Below are 15,854 nucleotides of genomic sequence, written 5' to 3'. Positions count from 1 at the left end.
GCTCTGTTGCTGAGAGGCACCAGGGTGTTCATGGAGTCCCAGCTCTCTGGCAGCCGAAGCTGGGCTCAGCTGGTGGAATTTTGGCATTGCCGGGGGGCAGGAATGTGTGGGCGGGTTTGTTTGGGCAGGACCAGGGGATCCTGGACTTCGGGACCCACAAGTTTGGGGGACTCACCCAGCTTGGCAGTTCCTGGTCCTGTTGAGGGGACACTGGAGCGTGCTGGGGAGCTGCATGGCGAGGGACCACGGTGGCCACACGGGCAGCAGCGCTGTCAGGGCCGTGGTGGGCTGGCACTGAGGCCAGTCCTGCCCGGGCAGCGGCTGCTGTGCCCCTGGGGCCCTCGGCTCCCCTCGGGACGGCTCTGATGGTCCCGGTGCTGCCGGGCGGGGCGTGGGAACAGCCTGTGCCGCCGGGTTCGCGGGGGGAGCACGGGGAGCGTCCCCACCCCGGCAGGGGCAAAGTGCGAGGGCGGGTGCCATCGGCATGTGCGGCGCGGGGAGGGGCCGGATGGCGCCGGGGTGCGGCGGCCGCGATGGCAGGACGGTGCGGTGGCATCGCGGCGGGGCCGGGGGCGTGTCGTGGTGTCACCGGGGGGCTGCGGTGGCAGGACACAGCAGGGCTGTGTCCAGCGTGGCCGCACTCACCGCCCTCCTCTCCTCTCCCCCAGCCCCGGGAGAAAGGCCGGATGCGCTTCCACAAGCTGCAGAATGTCCAGATTGCCCTCAACTACCTGAAGCACCGGCAGGTGAGAATGGGGAGGGACCCCCGGGATGCCCACAAGCCCCGGCGCTGTGCCGGGCTGCCCCGTCCCTGAGCCGCGTGTGTCCCGTGCTGCAGGTGAAGCTGGTGAACATCCGGAACGATGACATTGCCGACGGCAACCCCAAACTGACGCTGGGGCTCATCTGGACCATCATCCTCCACTTCCAGGTGAGCCTGGCGGGGTGGGGAGGGGACAGTGGGACCGCGGGGACAGGATTCCGTGGGGCCGGGGGCCTCCCCGGGCCGGTCTGGTCCCGAGTGGGGCAGGAGTGGTGTCACTGGCAGCTGCCATGCAGCGAGTGTCGCTGTGCCAGTGCCAGTTTCCAGAGTAACAGCTGTGTCCTGGCAGATCTCAGACATCCAGGTGACGGGGCAGTCGGAGGACATGACAGCCAAGGAGAAGCTGCTGCTGTGGTCACAGCGGATGGTGGAGGATTACCAGGGCCTCCGCTGCGACAACTTCACCACCAGCTGGAGGGACGGGCGGCTCTTCAACGCCATCATCCACCGGCACAGGTGGGTGCCGTGGTGGTGCCGTGTGATCCATGTGTGTGACCCACACCACGGGCAGGCGTGTGCTCATGGGATGGCCGTGCTGACCCCAAACTCATGGGGTGGCAGTGCTGACCCCAAACTCATGGGGTGGCAGTGCTGACCCCGTGCTCATGGGATGGCCGTGCTGATCCTGTGCTCATGGGGCAGCTGTGCTGATCCTGTGCTCATGGGGTGGCTTTTCCTGTGCTCTTGGGGCAGCCTTGCTGATCCTGTGCTCATGGGGCATCTCTGCCAATCCTTTGCTCATGGAGCAGCCGTGCTGACCCTGTGCTCTTGGGGCAGCTGTGCTGATCCTGTGCTCATGGGGCAGCCGTGCTGATCCTGTGTTCACCAGGATGGCCATGCTGATCCTGTGCTCATGGGGCAGCTGTGCTGACCCCGTGCTCATGGGGTGGCTTTGCCTGTGCTCTTGGGGTGGCTTTGCCTGTGCTATGGGGCAGCTGGGCTGATCCTGTGCTCATGGGGCAGCCGTGCTGATCCTGTGCTCACCAGGATGGCCATGCTGATCCTGTGCTCATGGGGTGGCCGTGCCTGTGCTCTTGGGGCAGCTGTGCTGATCTGTGCTCATGGGGTGGCTTTGCCTGTGCTCTTGGGGTATCTCTGCTGATCCTGTTCTCGTGGGGCATCTGTGCTGATCCTGTGCTCATGGGGCAGCTGGGCTGATCCTGTGCTCATGGGGTGGCCGTGCCTGTTCTCGTGGGGCAGCTGTGCTGATCCTGTTCTCGTGGGGCAGCCCTGCTGATCCTGTCTGGGGCAATGTGAGCACGTGCTCCTGACGAGTCCCGGCCCATCGGGCTGCTCCAGCGCTGCCGTGCCCGCTGGCGTGCTGGGGCCGTGGCAGGCAGGTCCCCACGGGTCCTCCTGGGACCTCTGCGTGCTTTTGGGGAGAGCAAATATGTGCAGGCCTGTGCCAGATGGGGGGAGGCACCTGCACTGTGCCATGTGACAGCTGTGCCGTGTCACAGCTCTGCTGTGCTCTGCACCACGGCACTGCCACCCTGAGCTTGGCCCCGCCATGGAGCCCCAAGGGGTGCCCAAGGTGTCGGCCCCAGAGGGGACTGGGGGGTCGGCCCCAGAGGGGACTGGGGGGTCAGCCCCAAATGGGATTGGGGTGTCAGCCCCACATGGGACTGGGGTGTCAGCCCCACAGGGGATTGGTGGGTCAGCTCCACATGGGACTTGGGTGTCAGCCCCACAGGGGATTGGGGTGCCAGCCCCACATGGGACTGGGGTGCCAGCCCCACATGGGACTGGGGTGTCAGCCCCACAGGGGATTGGTGGGTCAGCCCCACAGGGGATTGGGGGGTCAGCCCCACATGGCACTGGAGTGTCAGCCCCACAGGGGATTGGGGGGTCAGCCCCACATGGCACTGGAGTGTCAGCCCCACATGGCACTGGAGTGTCAGCCCCACATGGCACTGGGGGGTCAGCCCCATGCAGGGTTGGGGTGCCCAGTTCACAGGACGTGGGTGCTCTGACTGTGCCGGGGTTCCCACTGGGGACTGTGTGTATCCCCAGCCCCTCCTGTCCCTGTGCTGGCTGTGGGGGTCTCCCCTGCCACCGGTGCCCCTGGTGTGGGCTGTGGGATGGCCTGGCAGGAGTACAGGCAGAGGAGGCAGGCCCCAGAAAGGGGGGACCTGCCCTCCTCGGGACTTTGGGGTCCCCACAGCCCCAGTGACCCCTGCTGCCCCCCACCCACAGGCCAATGCTGATCGACATGAGCCGGGTGTACCGCCAGAGCAACCTGGAGAACCTGGACCAGGCCTTCACCGTGGCCGAGCGGGATCTGGGGGTGACGCGGCTGCTGGACCCCGAAGGTACGGGCTGGGGTGACCTGGGGGGGTCCCTCTGCAGAGCCCCATCCCTCCCCACCACGGGGTCCCCCACCTGACCCCCTCCCTCCCGCAGACGTGGATGTGGCGCAGCCAGATGAGAAGTCCATCATCACCTACGTGTCCTCGCTGTACGACGCCATGCCGCGCGTGCCCGAGGTGCAGGACGGCGTCAAGGCCAACGTGAGTTTGGGGTGCTGGGGGCCACCTCTGCTGCCACCCCCTGCCGTGTCACACCCAACCCCACACGTGTCCCCCTCCCCAGGAGCTGCAGCTGCGCTGGCAGGAGTACTACGAGGTGGTGACGGGGCTGCTGCAGTGGAGCCGGCAGCACTCAGCGCTCTTTGAGGAGCGTCGCCTCCCCGCCAGCTACGAGGAGATCGAGGTGAGGCTGCCAGGGACAGGAGCAGCGCTGCTGGCCTGGCATGGGCACAGGGATGGGCACAAAGACAGGCACAGGGGCTGCCACAGGGGTGACCGACCCTGGGAGCCACTGGTAGCTGGGGCAGTGTGTGGCAGAATCCTACTGTGGCCCCACCGTGGGTGGCTCATGGCCAGTGAGGGGTGCCAGCCGGCCCACGGCCCCACCGTGGGTGGCTCATGCCCAGTGAGGGTCCTAGCCAGCCGAAAGCCCCACCGTGGGTGGCTCATGGCCAGTGAGGGATGCCATCCGGCCAGCAGCCCCACCATGGGTGGCTCATGGCCAGTGAGGGGTGCCAGCCGGCCCACAGCCCCACCGTGGGTGGCTCATGGCCAGTGAGGGGTGCTAGCCGGCCCACAGCCCCACCGTGGGTGGCTCATGCCCAGTGAGGGTCCTAGCCGGCCGAAAGCCCCACCGTGGGTGGCTCATGGCCAGTGAGGGGTGCCATCCGGCCAGCAGCCCCACCGTGGGTGGCTCATGCCCAGTGAGGGGTGCCAGCCGGCCGGCAGCCCCACCGTGGGTGGCTCATGGCCAGTGAGGGGTGCTAGCTGGCCCACAGCCCCACCGTGGGTGGCTCGTGCCCAGTGAGGGGTGCCATCCGGCCAGCAGCCCCACCGTGGGTGGCTCATGCCCAGTGAGGGGTGCTAGCCGGCCGGCAGCCCCACCGTGGGTGGCTCATGGCCAGTGAGGGGTGCCATCCGGCCAGCAGCCCCACCGTGGGTGGCTCATGGCCAGTGAGGGGTGCTAGCCGGCCCACAGCCCCACCGTGGGTGGCTCATGGCCAGTGAGGGGTGCCATCCGGCCAGCAGCCCCACCGTGGTGGCTCCTGCCCAGTGTGGCAGCTCCCGTGGCAGCACAGGGCCAGCTGTGCCATGCCATGAGTCACCAGGAGACCTGGGTGTGGCTGTGGCACTGAGCCCCCTCTGGTGCCAGTCTGGGGGTCTGCAGGGTTTGGGGACTCAGAGCCCTGACAGAGCCGGGTGTCCCGTGAGGGGGGGCCCTCTGACTCACCCTGCCTGGCTCTGCCGTGAGTCACCGCTGGCAAAGCCCAGCACGGCCGCTTCCTTCCCGCCGGCTCTGCACACATGGAAAATTGCAGGCTGGGCAGGGCGGGTGCTTGGGGAGGGGGCAGCAGCGGCTGGGGGTCCCCGCTCAGCTGCGCCCTCCAACCCCTCCCGGCAGATCCTCTGGCGCCAGTTCCTCAAGTTCAAGGAAACGGAGCTGCCGGCTCGGGAGGCCGACAAGAACCGCTCCAAAGCCATCTTCCAGGCGCTGGAGGTACCGGCCAAGGGCTGGGGCGGGGCTGGAGAGGCTGTGGGGCGACGGTCCTGGGTGCTCGGGGTCCCAAGGGGTGGGGGGCCTGAGGGGGAGACCCTGGGGATCTCGGGTCCTGAGGGGTGGGGGTCCCGGTAGCCAGGGGTCTCGAGAGGCTGAGGGTGTGTCCTCAGGGGATGGTGGTCCTGCGGGGTTGGGGGGCTCTGGGTGGGTCCCGAGAGGATGATGGTCGCAGGGGCTGTGGGTCCCGGGGTGTAAGGGGTCTTGGGGGTGTGGGGTGGGTCCCAAGGGGATGGTGGTCCCAGGGTGCTGGGGGTCCCGCGGCAGTGCCCGGCACGCCCCTTCGGGCGGTGTGTGACATTCGGGGCGTGCAGGGCGCGGTGCAGTCGGGACAGCTGAAGGTGCCCCCCGGCTACCACCCGCTGGACGTGGAGAAGGAGTGGGGGCGGCTGCACGTCGCTGTGCTGGAGCGGGAGAAGCTGCTGCGGGCAGAGTTCGAGAGGCGAGTTCGGGGGGGCCGGGGGGCCGGGCAGGGCCGCGCTGGCATCCACACCCCCCTCCCGCTGCCAAACCACGGGGCTGGGCCGGGGTGGGGTGTCCCGGCCCCCCCGAGGGGGAACCACAGGGCTGTGAGTCACCGCTCCTGCTGGGAAACCTCTGCGGCCGCCGGCCTGGAGCGCGGCACGGCACGGCACGGCACGGCAGCGGAGGGATGGGGGCAGGATCGGGGACAGTGGGGATGGGGGGGATTGGGAATGGGATGGGGGCAGGATGGGGATTGAAATGGAATGGGATGTGGGGGATTGGGATGGAGGTTGGAAGTGGGATGGGGATGGGAGAAGGAAGATGGGGATGTGGGGGGATTGGGAGCAGGACAGGGAGCAGGATGCAGCGCGGGACAGGAGCCGTGCCGTGCGCGGCCAGGACAGCTGCCGTGATCAGGACCTGATCTCTGCTGACCGTGTCCCTCTGTGTCCCCCCGTGTCCCCGCAGGCTGGAGCGGCTGCAGCGTGTGGTCACCAAGCTGCAGATGGAGTCAGGGCTCTGTGAGGAGCAGCTGAACCAGGCGGATGCTCTGCTGCAGGCAGTGAGTGCCGGTGGCAGCGGGGTGGGGGGACCAACCCCGGCCATGCCCCTCCCCGTGGCCTTACTGTCCCTGCCCCGCAGGACGTGCGGCTGCTGGCGGCCGGGAAGCCACCACAGAAGGCAGCAGAGGTGGAGAGGGACCTGGACAAGGCGGATGCCATGATCCGGCTGCTCTTCAACGACGTCCAGACCCTCAAGGACGGGCGGCACCCCCAGGGCGAGCAGATGTATCGTCGGTACGGGCACTGTGGGCGTCCCCACGGCTTGTCCCTACAGCCCTGTGCCCCCAGAGCCCTCCACGTCCTCCTTGTCCTTGCTGCCCCCCAAAGCCCTTCGTGTCCTCTGTGCGCCCCATGTCCCCTGTGTCCTTCATGCTGCCCATTCCCCGCATACCTCCCATGCTTCCTGCACCCCCAGCCACCCCTATGCCCCCCAAAACCCTGCAGAGCCTCCTGTGACCCACATATCCCCCATGCTCCCTGCACCCCCAGCCACCCCCATGTCCCCTGTGCCCCCCAAAGCCCTGCAAAGCCTCCTGTGACCCACATATCCCCCATGCTCCCTGCACCCCCAGCCACCCCTATGCCCCCAAAACCCTGCAAAGCCTCCTGTGACCCACATATCCCCCATGCTCCCTGCACCCCCAGCCACACCCATGTCCCCTGTGCCCCCCAAAACCCTGCAAAGCCTCCTGTGAACCGCAGGAGCCCGCAAAGCCTCCTGTGTACCCCTCAAAGACCCCCATACTCTCTGCAGCCCTTGCACCCCCAAAAACCCCCTGTGACCCCTGTGCACCCCAAAGCTCCTCATGCCCCCAAAGCCTCCTGTGTCCCCAAACTCCCCATGTTCCCTGTACCCCCTTACAACCCCTGTGCACCCCAAAGCCTCCCATGTCCCCAAACTCCCCATGTTCCCTGTACCCCCTTACAACCCCTGTGCACCCCAAATCTCCCCCTGCCCCCAGAGCTCCCCATGGCCCTTGTGCCCTGCTGACAGCTCCCTCCCCGCAGCGTGTACCGCCTGCACGAGCGCCTGGTGTCCATCCGCACCGAGTACAACCTGCGGCTCAAGTCGGGGGCGCCGGTGACAGCGGTGACAGCCGTGTCGGTGACGTCGGCGCAGCGGCGGCCGGAGCCGGACGAGGCTCCCCTGCGCTACCTGCAGGAGCTGCTGGCCTGGGTGGAGGAGAACCAGCGGCGAGTGGCCACGGCCGAGTGGGGCGCCGACCTGCCCACCGTGGAGACCCACCTGGGCGCCCACCGCGGGCTGCACCGCGCCATCGAGGAGTTCCGTGCCAAGGTGGAGCGGGCACGGGCTGATGAGGTGAGACCCCTGGGTGCTGGGGACCTCCTGGTCCTGGGGGTGACAGGGTGAGACCCTGCAGGGTGCTGGGGACCTCCTGGTCCTGGGGGTGACAGGGTGAGACCCTGCAGGGTGCTGGGGACCTCCTGGTCCTGGGGGTGACAGGGTGAGACCCCTGGGTGTTGGGAACACCCTGGTCCTGGGGGTGACAGGGTGAGACCCTGCAGGGTGCTGGGGACCTCCTGGTCCTGGGGGTGACAAGGTGAGACCCTGCAGGGTGCTGGGGACCTCCTGGTCCTGGGGGTGACAAGGTGAGACCCTGCAGGGTGCTGGGGACCTCCTGGTTTTGGGGGTGACAGGGTGAGACCCTGCAGGGTGCTGGGGACACCCTGGTTTTGGGGGTGACAGGATGAGACCCTGCAGGGTGCTGGGGACACCCTGGTCCCTGGGGTGACAGGGTGAGACCCTGCAGGGTGCTGGGGATCCCCAGGTCTTGGGGGTCCTCTTGGGCTGTCCCCACTCTGCTTCGAGGGGTCCCCCCAGTGCTGTCCCCTCCCCTGCTCCTGAGCATTTCCTGTGGGGGCTGCCTTTGCTCTGTGCCTCGGGGTCCCTGAAGCACCATGGCCACCCCTCTTTCTGCTCCCCAAAGCCCCCAGAGCTCACCCATCTCGGCAGCTGGTGGGGGGGTGGTTTGGGGAGAGCAGCCCATCCCAGCCACCACAGCCTCTGCCTCGAGCTGTGCCCTTGCTCTGGATCCCTCTGGACCTGGGGTACCCCTGGAGGGTGGGGGGCGCCGTGCCCCGAGAGCATCCCCCGCAGCCCCTGCAGCCCTGCTGCCCTGCCCTCCCCTCAAATCCCCACTGCCGCTCCCCTTGTGGGGTGCAGGGGGGTATCTGGGGTGGGGGTCCTGAGGCTGATGGTGTCTCCTGCAGACCCAGCTGTCCCCCAGCCCCAGCGGCGCCTACCGGGAGTGCCTGGGCAAGCTGGAACTGCAGTACGCCAAGCTGCTGGTGAGCCCGGAGGGGCGGTGGGGATGGGGGCAGATGTGGGGGGCGGGTGGCCTGGGGGGTCAGGGGGGTGGCAGACATGAGGGGACCTGCTGGGGACATGTGGCCTGGGGGGTCAGGGGGGTGTGTGACATGAGGGGACAATGCTGGGGATGTGTGGCCTGGGGGGTCAGGGGGTCTGTGACATGAGGGGAACTGGTGGGGACGTGTGGCCTGGGGGGTCAGGGCAGTGGCAGACATGAGGGGACCTGCTGGGGAGGGGGTGTGTGCCATGAGGGGGCCCTGCTGGTGGGGTGTGAGAGGGAGGGGACCTGGCGGGGGTGTGTGGCATGGGAGAGAGCTGCTGGAGGAGGGTGTGGCAGGAGGGGGGACAATGGTGGGGGGGTTGTGCTGGGGGTGGGTGTGGGGGGGCTGTGGGGAGGAAGATGCAGGACATGGGGGGAAGTGGGGAGGAGGATAAGGGGGGACAGAGGGTGTGCAGGGGGCAGCCCTGTGGAGTGAGGCCGTGCAGGGCAAGGACGCAGCTGCAAACCACCCCCCTGTGCCTCCCCAGAACTCCTCCAAGTCACGGCTGCGGCACCTGGAGAGTCTCCACGGCTTTGTCAGCGCCGCCACCAAGGAGCTGCTGTGGCTGAGTGAGCGCGAGGAGGAGGAGGTGGCCTTCGACTGGAGCCACAACAACCCTGCCATGGCTGCCAAGAAGGAGAGTTACTCGGTACGGGCACGGCGGGTGACGCGTGGGCACGGGCACGGAGATGGGCACGGGGATGGGCAGGGACACAACGCAGGCACAGGGATGGGCACGGACATGGGGATGGACACAACATGGGCACAGGGATGGGCGTGGACATGGACATGGGGATGGGCAGGGAAATGGACATGGGCATGGACATGGGTACAGGGACGGGCACGGACACAACGCAGGCACAGGGATGGGCACGGACATGGGGATGGGCATGGACAGGACATGGGTACAGGGATGGGCATGGATATGGGGATGGGCATGGACAGGACATGGGTACAGGGATGGGCATGGATATGGGGATGGGCATGGACAGGACATGGGCACAGGGATGGGCATGGACATGGGGATGGGCATGGACAGGACGTGGGTACAGGGATGGGCATGGACATGGGGATGGGCAGGGACAGGATGTGGGCACAGGGATGGGCATGGACATGGGGATGGGTATGGACAGGACATGGGCACAGGGATGGGCATGGACACGGACATGGGTACAGGGATGGGCACGGACATGGGGATGGGCATGGACACAACGCAGGCACAGGGATGGGCACAGACATGGGGATGGGCATGGACACGGACATGGGTACAGGGATGGGCACAGACATGGGGATGGGCATGGACAGGACATGGGCACAGGGATGGGCATGGACATGGGGATGGGTATGGACAGGACATGGGCACAGGGATGGGCATGGACACGGACATGGGTACAGGGATGGGCACGGACATGGGGATGGGCATGGACACAACGCAGGCACAGGGATGGGCACAGACATGGGGATGGGCATGGACACGGACATGGGTACAGGGATGGGCACAGACATGGGGATGGGCATGGACAGGACATGGGCACAGGGATGGGCATGGACATGGGGATGGGTATGGACAGGACATGGGCACAGGGATGGGCATGGACATGGGGATGGGTATGGACAGGACGTGGGCACAGGGATGGGCATGGATATGGGGATGGGCATGGACAGGACATGGGCACAGGGATGGGCATGGACATGGGGATGGGTATGGACAGGACGTGGGCACAGGGATGGGCATGGACACGACATGGGTACAGGGATGGGCATGGACATGGGCACGGGGATGGGCAGGGACACGGACATGGGCATGGACATGGGTACAGGGATGGGCACGGACACAACGCAGGCACAGGGATGGGCACGGACATGGGGATGGGCATGGACACGACATGGGTACAGGGATGGGCACGGACACGGGGATGGGCATGGACATGGTACAGGGATGGGCATGGACACAGGGATGGACCGGGGGACAGACATGGACATGGACATGGGGATGGGCACGGACACAAGGGTACAGGGATGGGCATGGACACGATATGGGCACAGGGGTGGGCATGGACACGACATGGGCACAGGGGTGGGTGTGGACATGGGCACGGGGATGGGTGTGGACATGGACACAACATGGACATGGGGATGGGCATGGACACGAATGCAGGGATGGGCATGGACATGGACACAGAGATAGTCATGGCCGTGACATGGACACACGTGTGGGCAGACATGCATGGAGGACACAACTGCTCCACGTGGACACACACACACACACGCCATCCCCACACACAGACACGTGCACAGCTGTGTCATGTGGTCCCCTCCCTGCTCTGCAGCACTGAGCCCCCGTGTGCCCCCCACACCCAGAACCGCCTGGCACACACAGCCCCAGCTGTAACCATACACACAGAGCTGTGCACACGTGTGTGACCCCTGCCCCTGCCCCCTTGCCCTGCACACGCATGTGAGCCCTGACCCATCCCCCTGGCCTTGCACACCTGCGTGAGCCCTGAACTCCCCAGCCCTGCACACAAGTGGGAGCCCTGACCCATCCCCCTGGCCCTGCACACGTGTGTGAGCCCTGACCCATCCCCCGGCCTTGCACACGAGCGTGAGCCCTGCCCTGCCCCAGGCGCTGATGCGGGAGCTGGAGCTGCGGGAGCGGCGGATCCAGGAGCTGCGGACCTCGGGCGAGCGGCTGCTGCGTGAGGAGCACCCCGGGGCACAGACACTGGAGGTGGGCGTGGGGCTGGGGGCAAATGGTGGGGCATGAGAGGGGCTGGGGGGGCTGCAGGGGGTGGGGGCAAATGGTGGGGCATGAGAGGGGCTGGGGGGGCTGCAGGGACTGGGGCATCTGGGGGGACCTGTGGGGTCTCAGTGACCTTGGGGGAACTGAAGGGGCTGGGAGAATCTGAGGGGCACCTTGGGGTCTTGGTGGGTTGGGGAGGGGGTTCAGGAGGGTGTGGGCACTGGGGGTCAGCAGTGTGGGGTGCAGTGGGCACTGGGGGTCACTGGTGTGGGGTGCAGTGGGCACTGGGGGTCACTGGTGTGGGTTGCAGTGGGCACTGGGGTCAGCAGTGTGGGGTGCAGTGGGCACTGGGGGGTCAGTGGTGTGGGGTGCAGTGGGAACTGGTATGGGGTGCAATGGTCACTGGGGTCAGCGGTGTGGGGTGCAGCGGTCACTGGTGTCACTGGTGGGGGGTGCAGTGGTCACTCAGGGTCACTGGTGTTGCTGCCTGTAGCAGAGTGGGTGCAGGTGTGGGTGTAGGTCAGGTGTGGATGCAGGTGTGGGTGCAGGTGTAGGTGCAGGTCAGGTGTGGGTGCAGGTGTGGGTGCAGGTCAGCTCTGGGTGCAGGTGTGGGTGCAGGTGTGGATGCAGGTCGGGTGAGGATGTAGGTGTGGGTGCAGGTCAGGTGTGAGTGCAGGTGTGGGTGCAGGTGTGGGTGCAGGTCAGGTGAGGATGCAGGTGTGGGTACAAGTCAGGTGAGGATGCAGGTGTGGGTGCAGGTAAGGGTGCAGATCAGGTGAGGATGCAGGTGTGGGTGCAGGTGTGGGTACAGGTCAGGTGTAGATGCAGGTGCGGGTACAGGTCAGCTGTGGGTGCAGGTGAGGATGCAGGTCAGGTGAGGATGCAGGTGTGGGTGCAGGTGTGGGTGCGGGTCAGTTGTGGATGCAGGTGAGGGTACAGGTCAGGTGTGGGTGCAGGTGTGGGTACAGGTGTGGGTGCAGGTCAGGTGTGGGTGCAGGTGAGGATGCAGGTGTGGGAGCAGGTCAGGTGTGGGTGCAGGCACCTGTAGCGGTGCAGGTGCCCTCGGTGCCAGCCCCTGTGTCCCCCCTGCTCCCCCCAGGCGTTCCTGGCAGCGCTGCAGACCCAGTGGAGCTGGATGCTCCAGCTCTGCTGCTGCATCGAGACCCACCTGAAGGAGAACACCAACTACTTCCAGGTACCAGGGGGTGCCAGGGCAGGGCTGGGAGTGGGAGGGAGGGCGTGACCCCCACCGCTGACCCCTGCCCCCCCCCAGTTCTTCGCCGAGGTGCGGGAGGCCGAGGAGCTGCTGCGGAAGACGGAGGAGACGATGCGGCGCAAGTTCAGCTGCGACCGCGGCACCACGGCCACACGCCTCGAGGACCTGCTGCAGGACCTCGCGGTGAGAGCACCCCCGAGACCCCCAGGGAGACCCCCAGACCCCGGGGAGCCCCCCACAGGGACCTCCAGGGTGACCCTCCTCACATCTCCAGGGTGACCCTGCTGCATGACCTTGCAGCGAGGGCAGGTGGCAGCCCAGGGGGACTGCCCAAGAGGATCCCCCCAAGATCCTCAGGGTGACTCCTCCTGGGTGACCCCAGCCCCATGGCAACCCCAGGCTGACCCCACGTGCAGGGTGACCCCAGTCCCTAGCGACTTTGAGGTGGCAGCCCCCAGGATGACCCCCAAAATCAGAGTCCCTCAGCAGCCCCTGGGGTGTCCAGCTGCAGTGCTGGGGTGCCCACCGCACTGCAGCCCCTGGGGTGACCCCAACACGTCCATTGCTGCAACAGACTGGGGTGATCCCCCTGCCTCATATTCCTGACCCCTCCCCAAACTCTCAGGACCTCCCCAAACTCCCAAGAGCTCCCAAAACCTTTGGGACCTCCTGACATTTCTGAGCTCTCTCAAAAAAGCTGGTACCTCCATAAAACTCTGACGCCCCTCAACACTACGGGGCACCCCAAATCCTGAGGTGTCCCAAACCTGCCCCCACAGGAGCAGAAGGAGCAGCTGGCGGAGTTGGGGGCACAGCTGGGGGCTCTCTCCCGCCGTGCCAGGACCATCGTGCAGCTGAAGCCACGCAGCCCCTCGACACCCCTGCAGGGCCGCCCCCCCATCCAGGCCGTCTGTGACTACAAGCAAATGGAGGTGAGGGGGACACGAGGGTTGGTCCCCCTGGGGAGGCCGTGGGGGGATGTGGGGCAATGTGGGGGTACGTGGTGGGTCCAGCACGCCGGTCTGATGCTGCCCCAGCCCCATGAGGGGACACAGGAAGACCCCCCCTCTCTGGTCAGACACCACCCTGGGGGACAGGGGGACACATGGGGGACCTCCCGCCCTTCTCTCATGCTCCCCTAGCCCCATGAGGGGACACAAGGGGGGACACAAGGGGCCCACCACCCAGACTGAGACCACACCAGGCCCGTAGGGAAATGTGGGGGGACACTGGGAAATATGGGGGGGATACCGGTCAATATGGGCGGACACTGGGGAATGTGGGAGAGGCACAAGGGCCCACACCCCACCCTGATGCCCTGCCCCGCAGGTGACAGTGCACAAGAACGACACCTGTGCCCTGGTGAACCACGCGCAGCCGCAGCAGTGGCGGGTGCTGAGCGCCGCTGGCAGCGAGGCCGTCGTCCCCTCGGTCTGCTTCCTCCTGCCACCCCCCAACAAGGAGGCTCTGGACGCCGTGCACAGGTGCGGACGGTGACCCTGCACCCCACCCAGGCTCCCCGCTGTGTCCCCCCTCTAACTCCACATCCCCACAGGCTGGAGACCACCCACCAGCAGCTGCTGGGGCTGTGGCAGCAGCTGCACCAGGACCTGCGCAGCCTCCGCGCCTGGCAGTACCTGACCCGGGACATCCAGCAGATCCACTCCTGGACGCACGTCACGGTGAGTTCCTGGGGGTCCCCGAGCCCCGCAGGGGTCCCGGGGGTCCCAGCGGGGGCTGACGTGGCCGTGCCCCCCCAGTTCCGCACGCTGCCGGCCGAGGAGGTGCGTCAGGTGCTGTCCAGCCTGGAGAGGCACTACCAGGAGTTCCTGCGGGACAGCCAGGACTCGCAGAGCTTCCAGCCCGACGACCGGCTGCAGGTGGAGCGCGACTACAACGCCTGCACTCACAAATACGAGCTGCTGCTGCGTAGCCAGGAGAAAGGTGGGTGTCCCCTCTCTGTCCCTCTGAGGGCTGGGGGTCCCCAGGGTTTTTCCAGGTCCTTGGAGTGACCTGCAGGTCTTTGTGGTGTCCCTGGGGTATCACCACGGTGCTGAGCTGTCCCAGTCTCCCCCCTCCTCACACTGGCTCTTGGGGTGTCCCCAGGGTTCTGAGCCATCCCTGAATCCCCCCTTCCCACCATGGGTCCCCAGGGTGTCCCCTCTCCCTACCGTGGGTCCCCAGGGTGTCCCCAGGGTGCTGAGCCATCCCTGTGTCCCCTCTCCCTGCTGTGGGTCCCCAAGGTGTCCCCATGGTGCTGAGTCATCCCCTGTCCCCTCTCCCTACCATGGGTCCTCAGGGTGTCCCCATGGTGCTGAGTCATCCCCTGTCCCCTCTCCCTACTGTGGGTCCCCGTGTTGTCCCTACAGTCTGAGCCATCCCTGTGTCCCCTCTTTCTTCTGTGGGTCCCCAGGGTGTCCCCATGGTGCTCAGCCATCCGTTTGTCTCATCTCCCCTCTCCCTGCTGTGGGTCCCTGTGTTGTCCCCCCAGTCTGAGCCATCCCTGTGTCCCCTCTCCTTGCTATGGGTCCCCAGGGTGCTGAGCCATCCTGGTGTCCCCTCTCCCTGCTATGGGTCCCCAGGGTGCTGAGCCATCCCTGTGTCCCCTCTCCCTGCTGTGGGTCCCCATTGTGCTCAGCCATCCCTGTGTCCCCTCTCCCTGCTGTGGGTCCCCAGGGTGTCCCCATGGTGCTGAGCCATCTCTGTGTCCCCTCTCCCTGCTGTGGGTCCCCATGGTGCTGAGCCATTCCTGTGTCCCCTCTCCCTGCTGTGGGTCCCCAGGGTGTCCCCATGGTGCTGAGCCATCCCCTGTCCCCTCTCCCTGCTGTGGGTCCCCATAGTGCTGAGCCATCCCTGTGTCCCCTCTCCCTGCTGTGGGTCCCCAGGGTGCTGAGCCATCCCCTGCCCCCTCTCCCTGCTGTGGGTCCCCACAGTCTGAGCCATCCCTGTGTCCCCTCTCCCTGCTGTGGGTCCCCAGGGTGCTGAGCCATCCCCTGCCCCCTCTCCCTGCTGTGGGTCCCCACAGTCTGAGCCATCCCTGTGTCCCCTCTCCCTGCTGTGGGTCCCATGGTGCTGAGCCATCCCTGTGTCCCCTCTCCCTGCTGTGGGTCCCCATGGTGCTGAGCCATCCCCGTGGTGTCACTGTGGGTCCCCCCGGTGTCCCCGTGGTGTCCCAGGGCACTGAGCCGCCCCGCTGTCCCCGCAGGAGAGCAGGACGAGTCTCTGTGCAAGAGCTACATCTCGCAGCTGAAGGACATCCGGCTGCAGCTGGAGAGCTGCGAGAGCCGCACCGTGCATCGCCTGCGCCTGCCCCTCAAGGCCGACCCCCTGCGCGAGTGCGCCCAGCGCCAGGCTGAGCAGCAGGTGTGGAACACACCTGGGAGCCCAGGGGAACTGCCCCAGAGCATCCCCCCAAGATCCTCAGGGTGACACCTCCAGGGTGACCCCAGCCCTGTGACACGCGTGTGACACGTGTAGTGCGCACAGATGGGGGCCTCAGTGCCAGGATGGGCCTGGGGGAACGGTTTGGGTTGGAAAAGCCCTCAGAGCCCATTGAGTCTGCCCAAGGCCACCACTTAGCATGTCCCC

General features: G+C 66.6%; 1 protein-coding gene across 13 annotated transcripts in view; it reads left to right on the top strand.

The window, feature by feature from the left end:
- The window catches only part of PLEC (plectin), a 57,881-nt gene that overhangs the window by 25,074 nt on the left and 16,953 nt on the right, over positions 1–15,854 (top strand). For all 13 annotated transcript variants that reach the window (XM_084217710.1, XM_084217717.1, XM_084217712.1 and 10 more), the window contains 21 exons: positions 669–746; positions 839–931; positions 1,113–1,279; positions 3,020–3,135; positions 3,227–3,333; positions 3,416–3,535; positions 4,754–4,849; positions 5,221–5,348; positions 5,840–5,933; positions 6,014–6,168; positions 6,943–7,255; positions 8,167–8,244; positions 8,795–8,956; positions 10,934–11,038; positions 12,150–12,245; positions 12,324–12,449; positions 13,046–13,198; positions 13,596–13,750; positions 13,822–13,948; positions 14,027–14,210; positions 15,472–15,629. In XM_084217710.1, the coding sequence (XP_084073836.1) occupies positions 669–746; positions 839–931; positions 1,113–1,279; positions 3,020–3,135; positions 3,227–3,333; positions 3,416–3,535; positions 4,754–4,849; positions 5,221–5,348; positions 5,840–5,933; positions 6,014–6,168; positions 6,943–7,255; positions 8,167–8,244; positions 8,795–8,956; positions 10,934–11,038; positions 12,150–12,245; positions 12,324–12,449; positions 13,046–13,198; positions 13,596–13,750; positions 13,822–13,948; positions 14,027–14,210; positions 15,472–15,629 (2,811 nt within the window). The remainder of the gene's footprint in view (positions 1–668; positions 747–838; positions 932–1,112; positions 1,280–3,019; positions 3,136–3,226; positions 3,334–3,415; positions 3,536–4,753; positions 4,850–5,220; positions 5,349–5,839; positions 5,934–6,013; positions 6,169–6,942; positions 7,256–8,166; positions 8,245–8,794; positions 8,957–10,933; positions 11,039–12,149; positions 12,246–12,323; positions 12,450–13,045; positions 13,199–13,595; positions 13,751–13,821; positions 13,949–14,026; positions 14,211–15,471; positions 15,630–15,854) is intronic.

This window comes from Fringilla coelebs, assembly GCF_963513975.1.
Source record: "Fringilla coelebs genome assembly, chromosome: 1".
NCBI lineage: Eukaryota > Metazoa > Chordata > Aves > Passeriformes > Fringillidae > Fringilla > Fringilla coelebs.
This window is presented reverse-complemented; position numbering and strand designations above follow the sequence as displayed.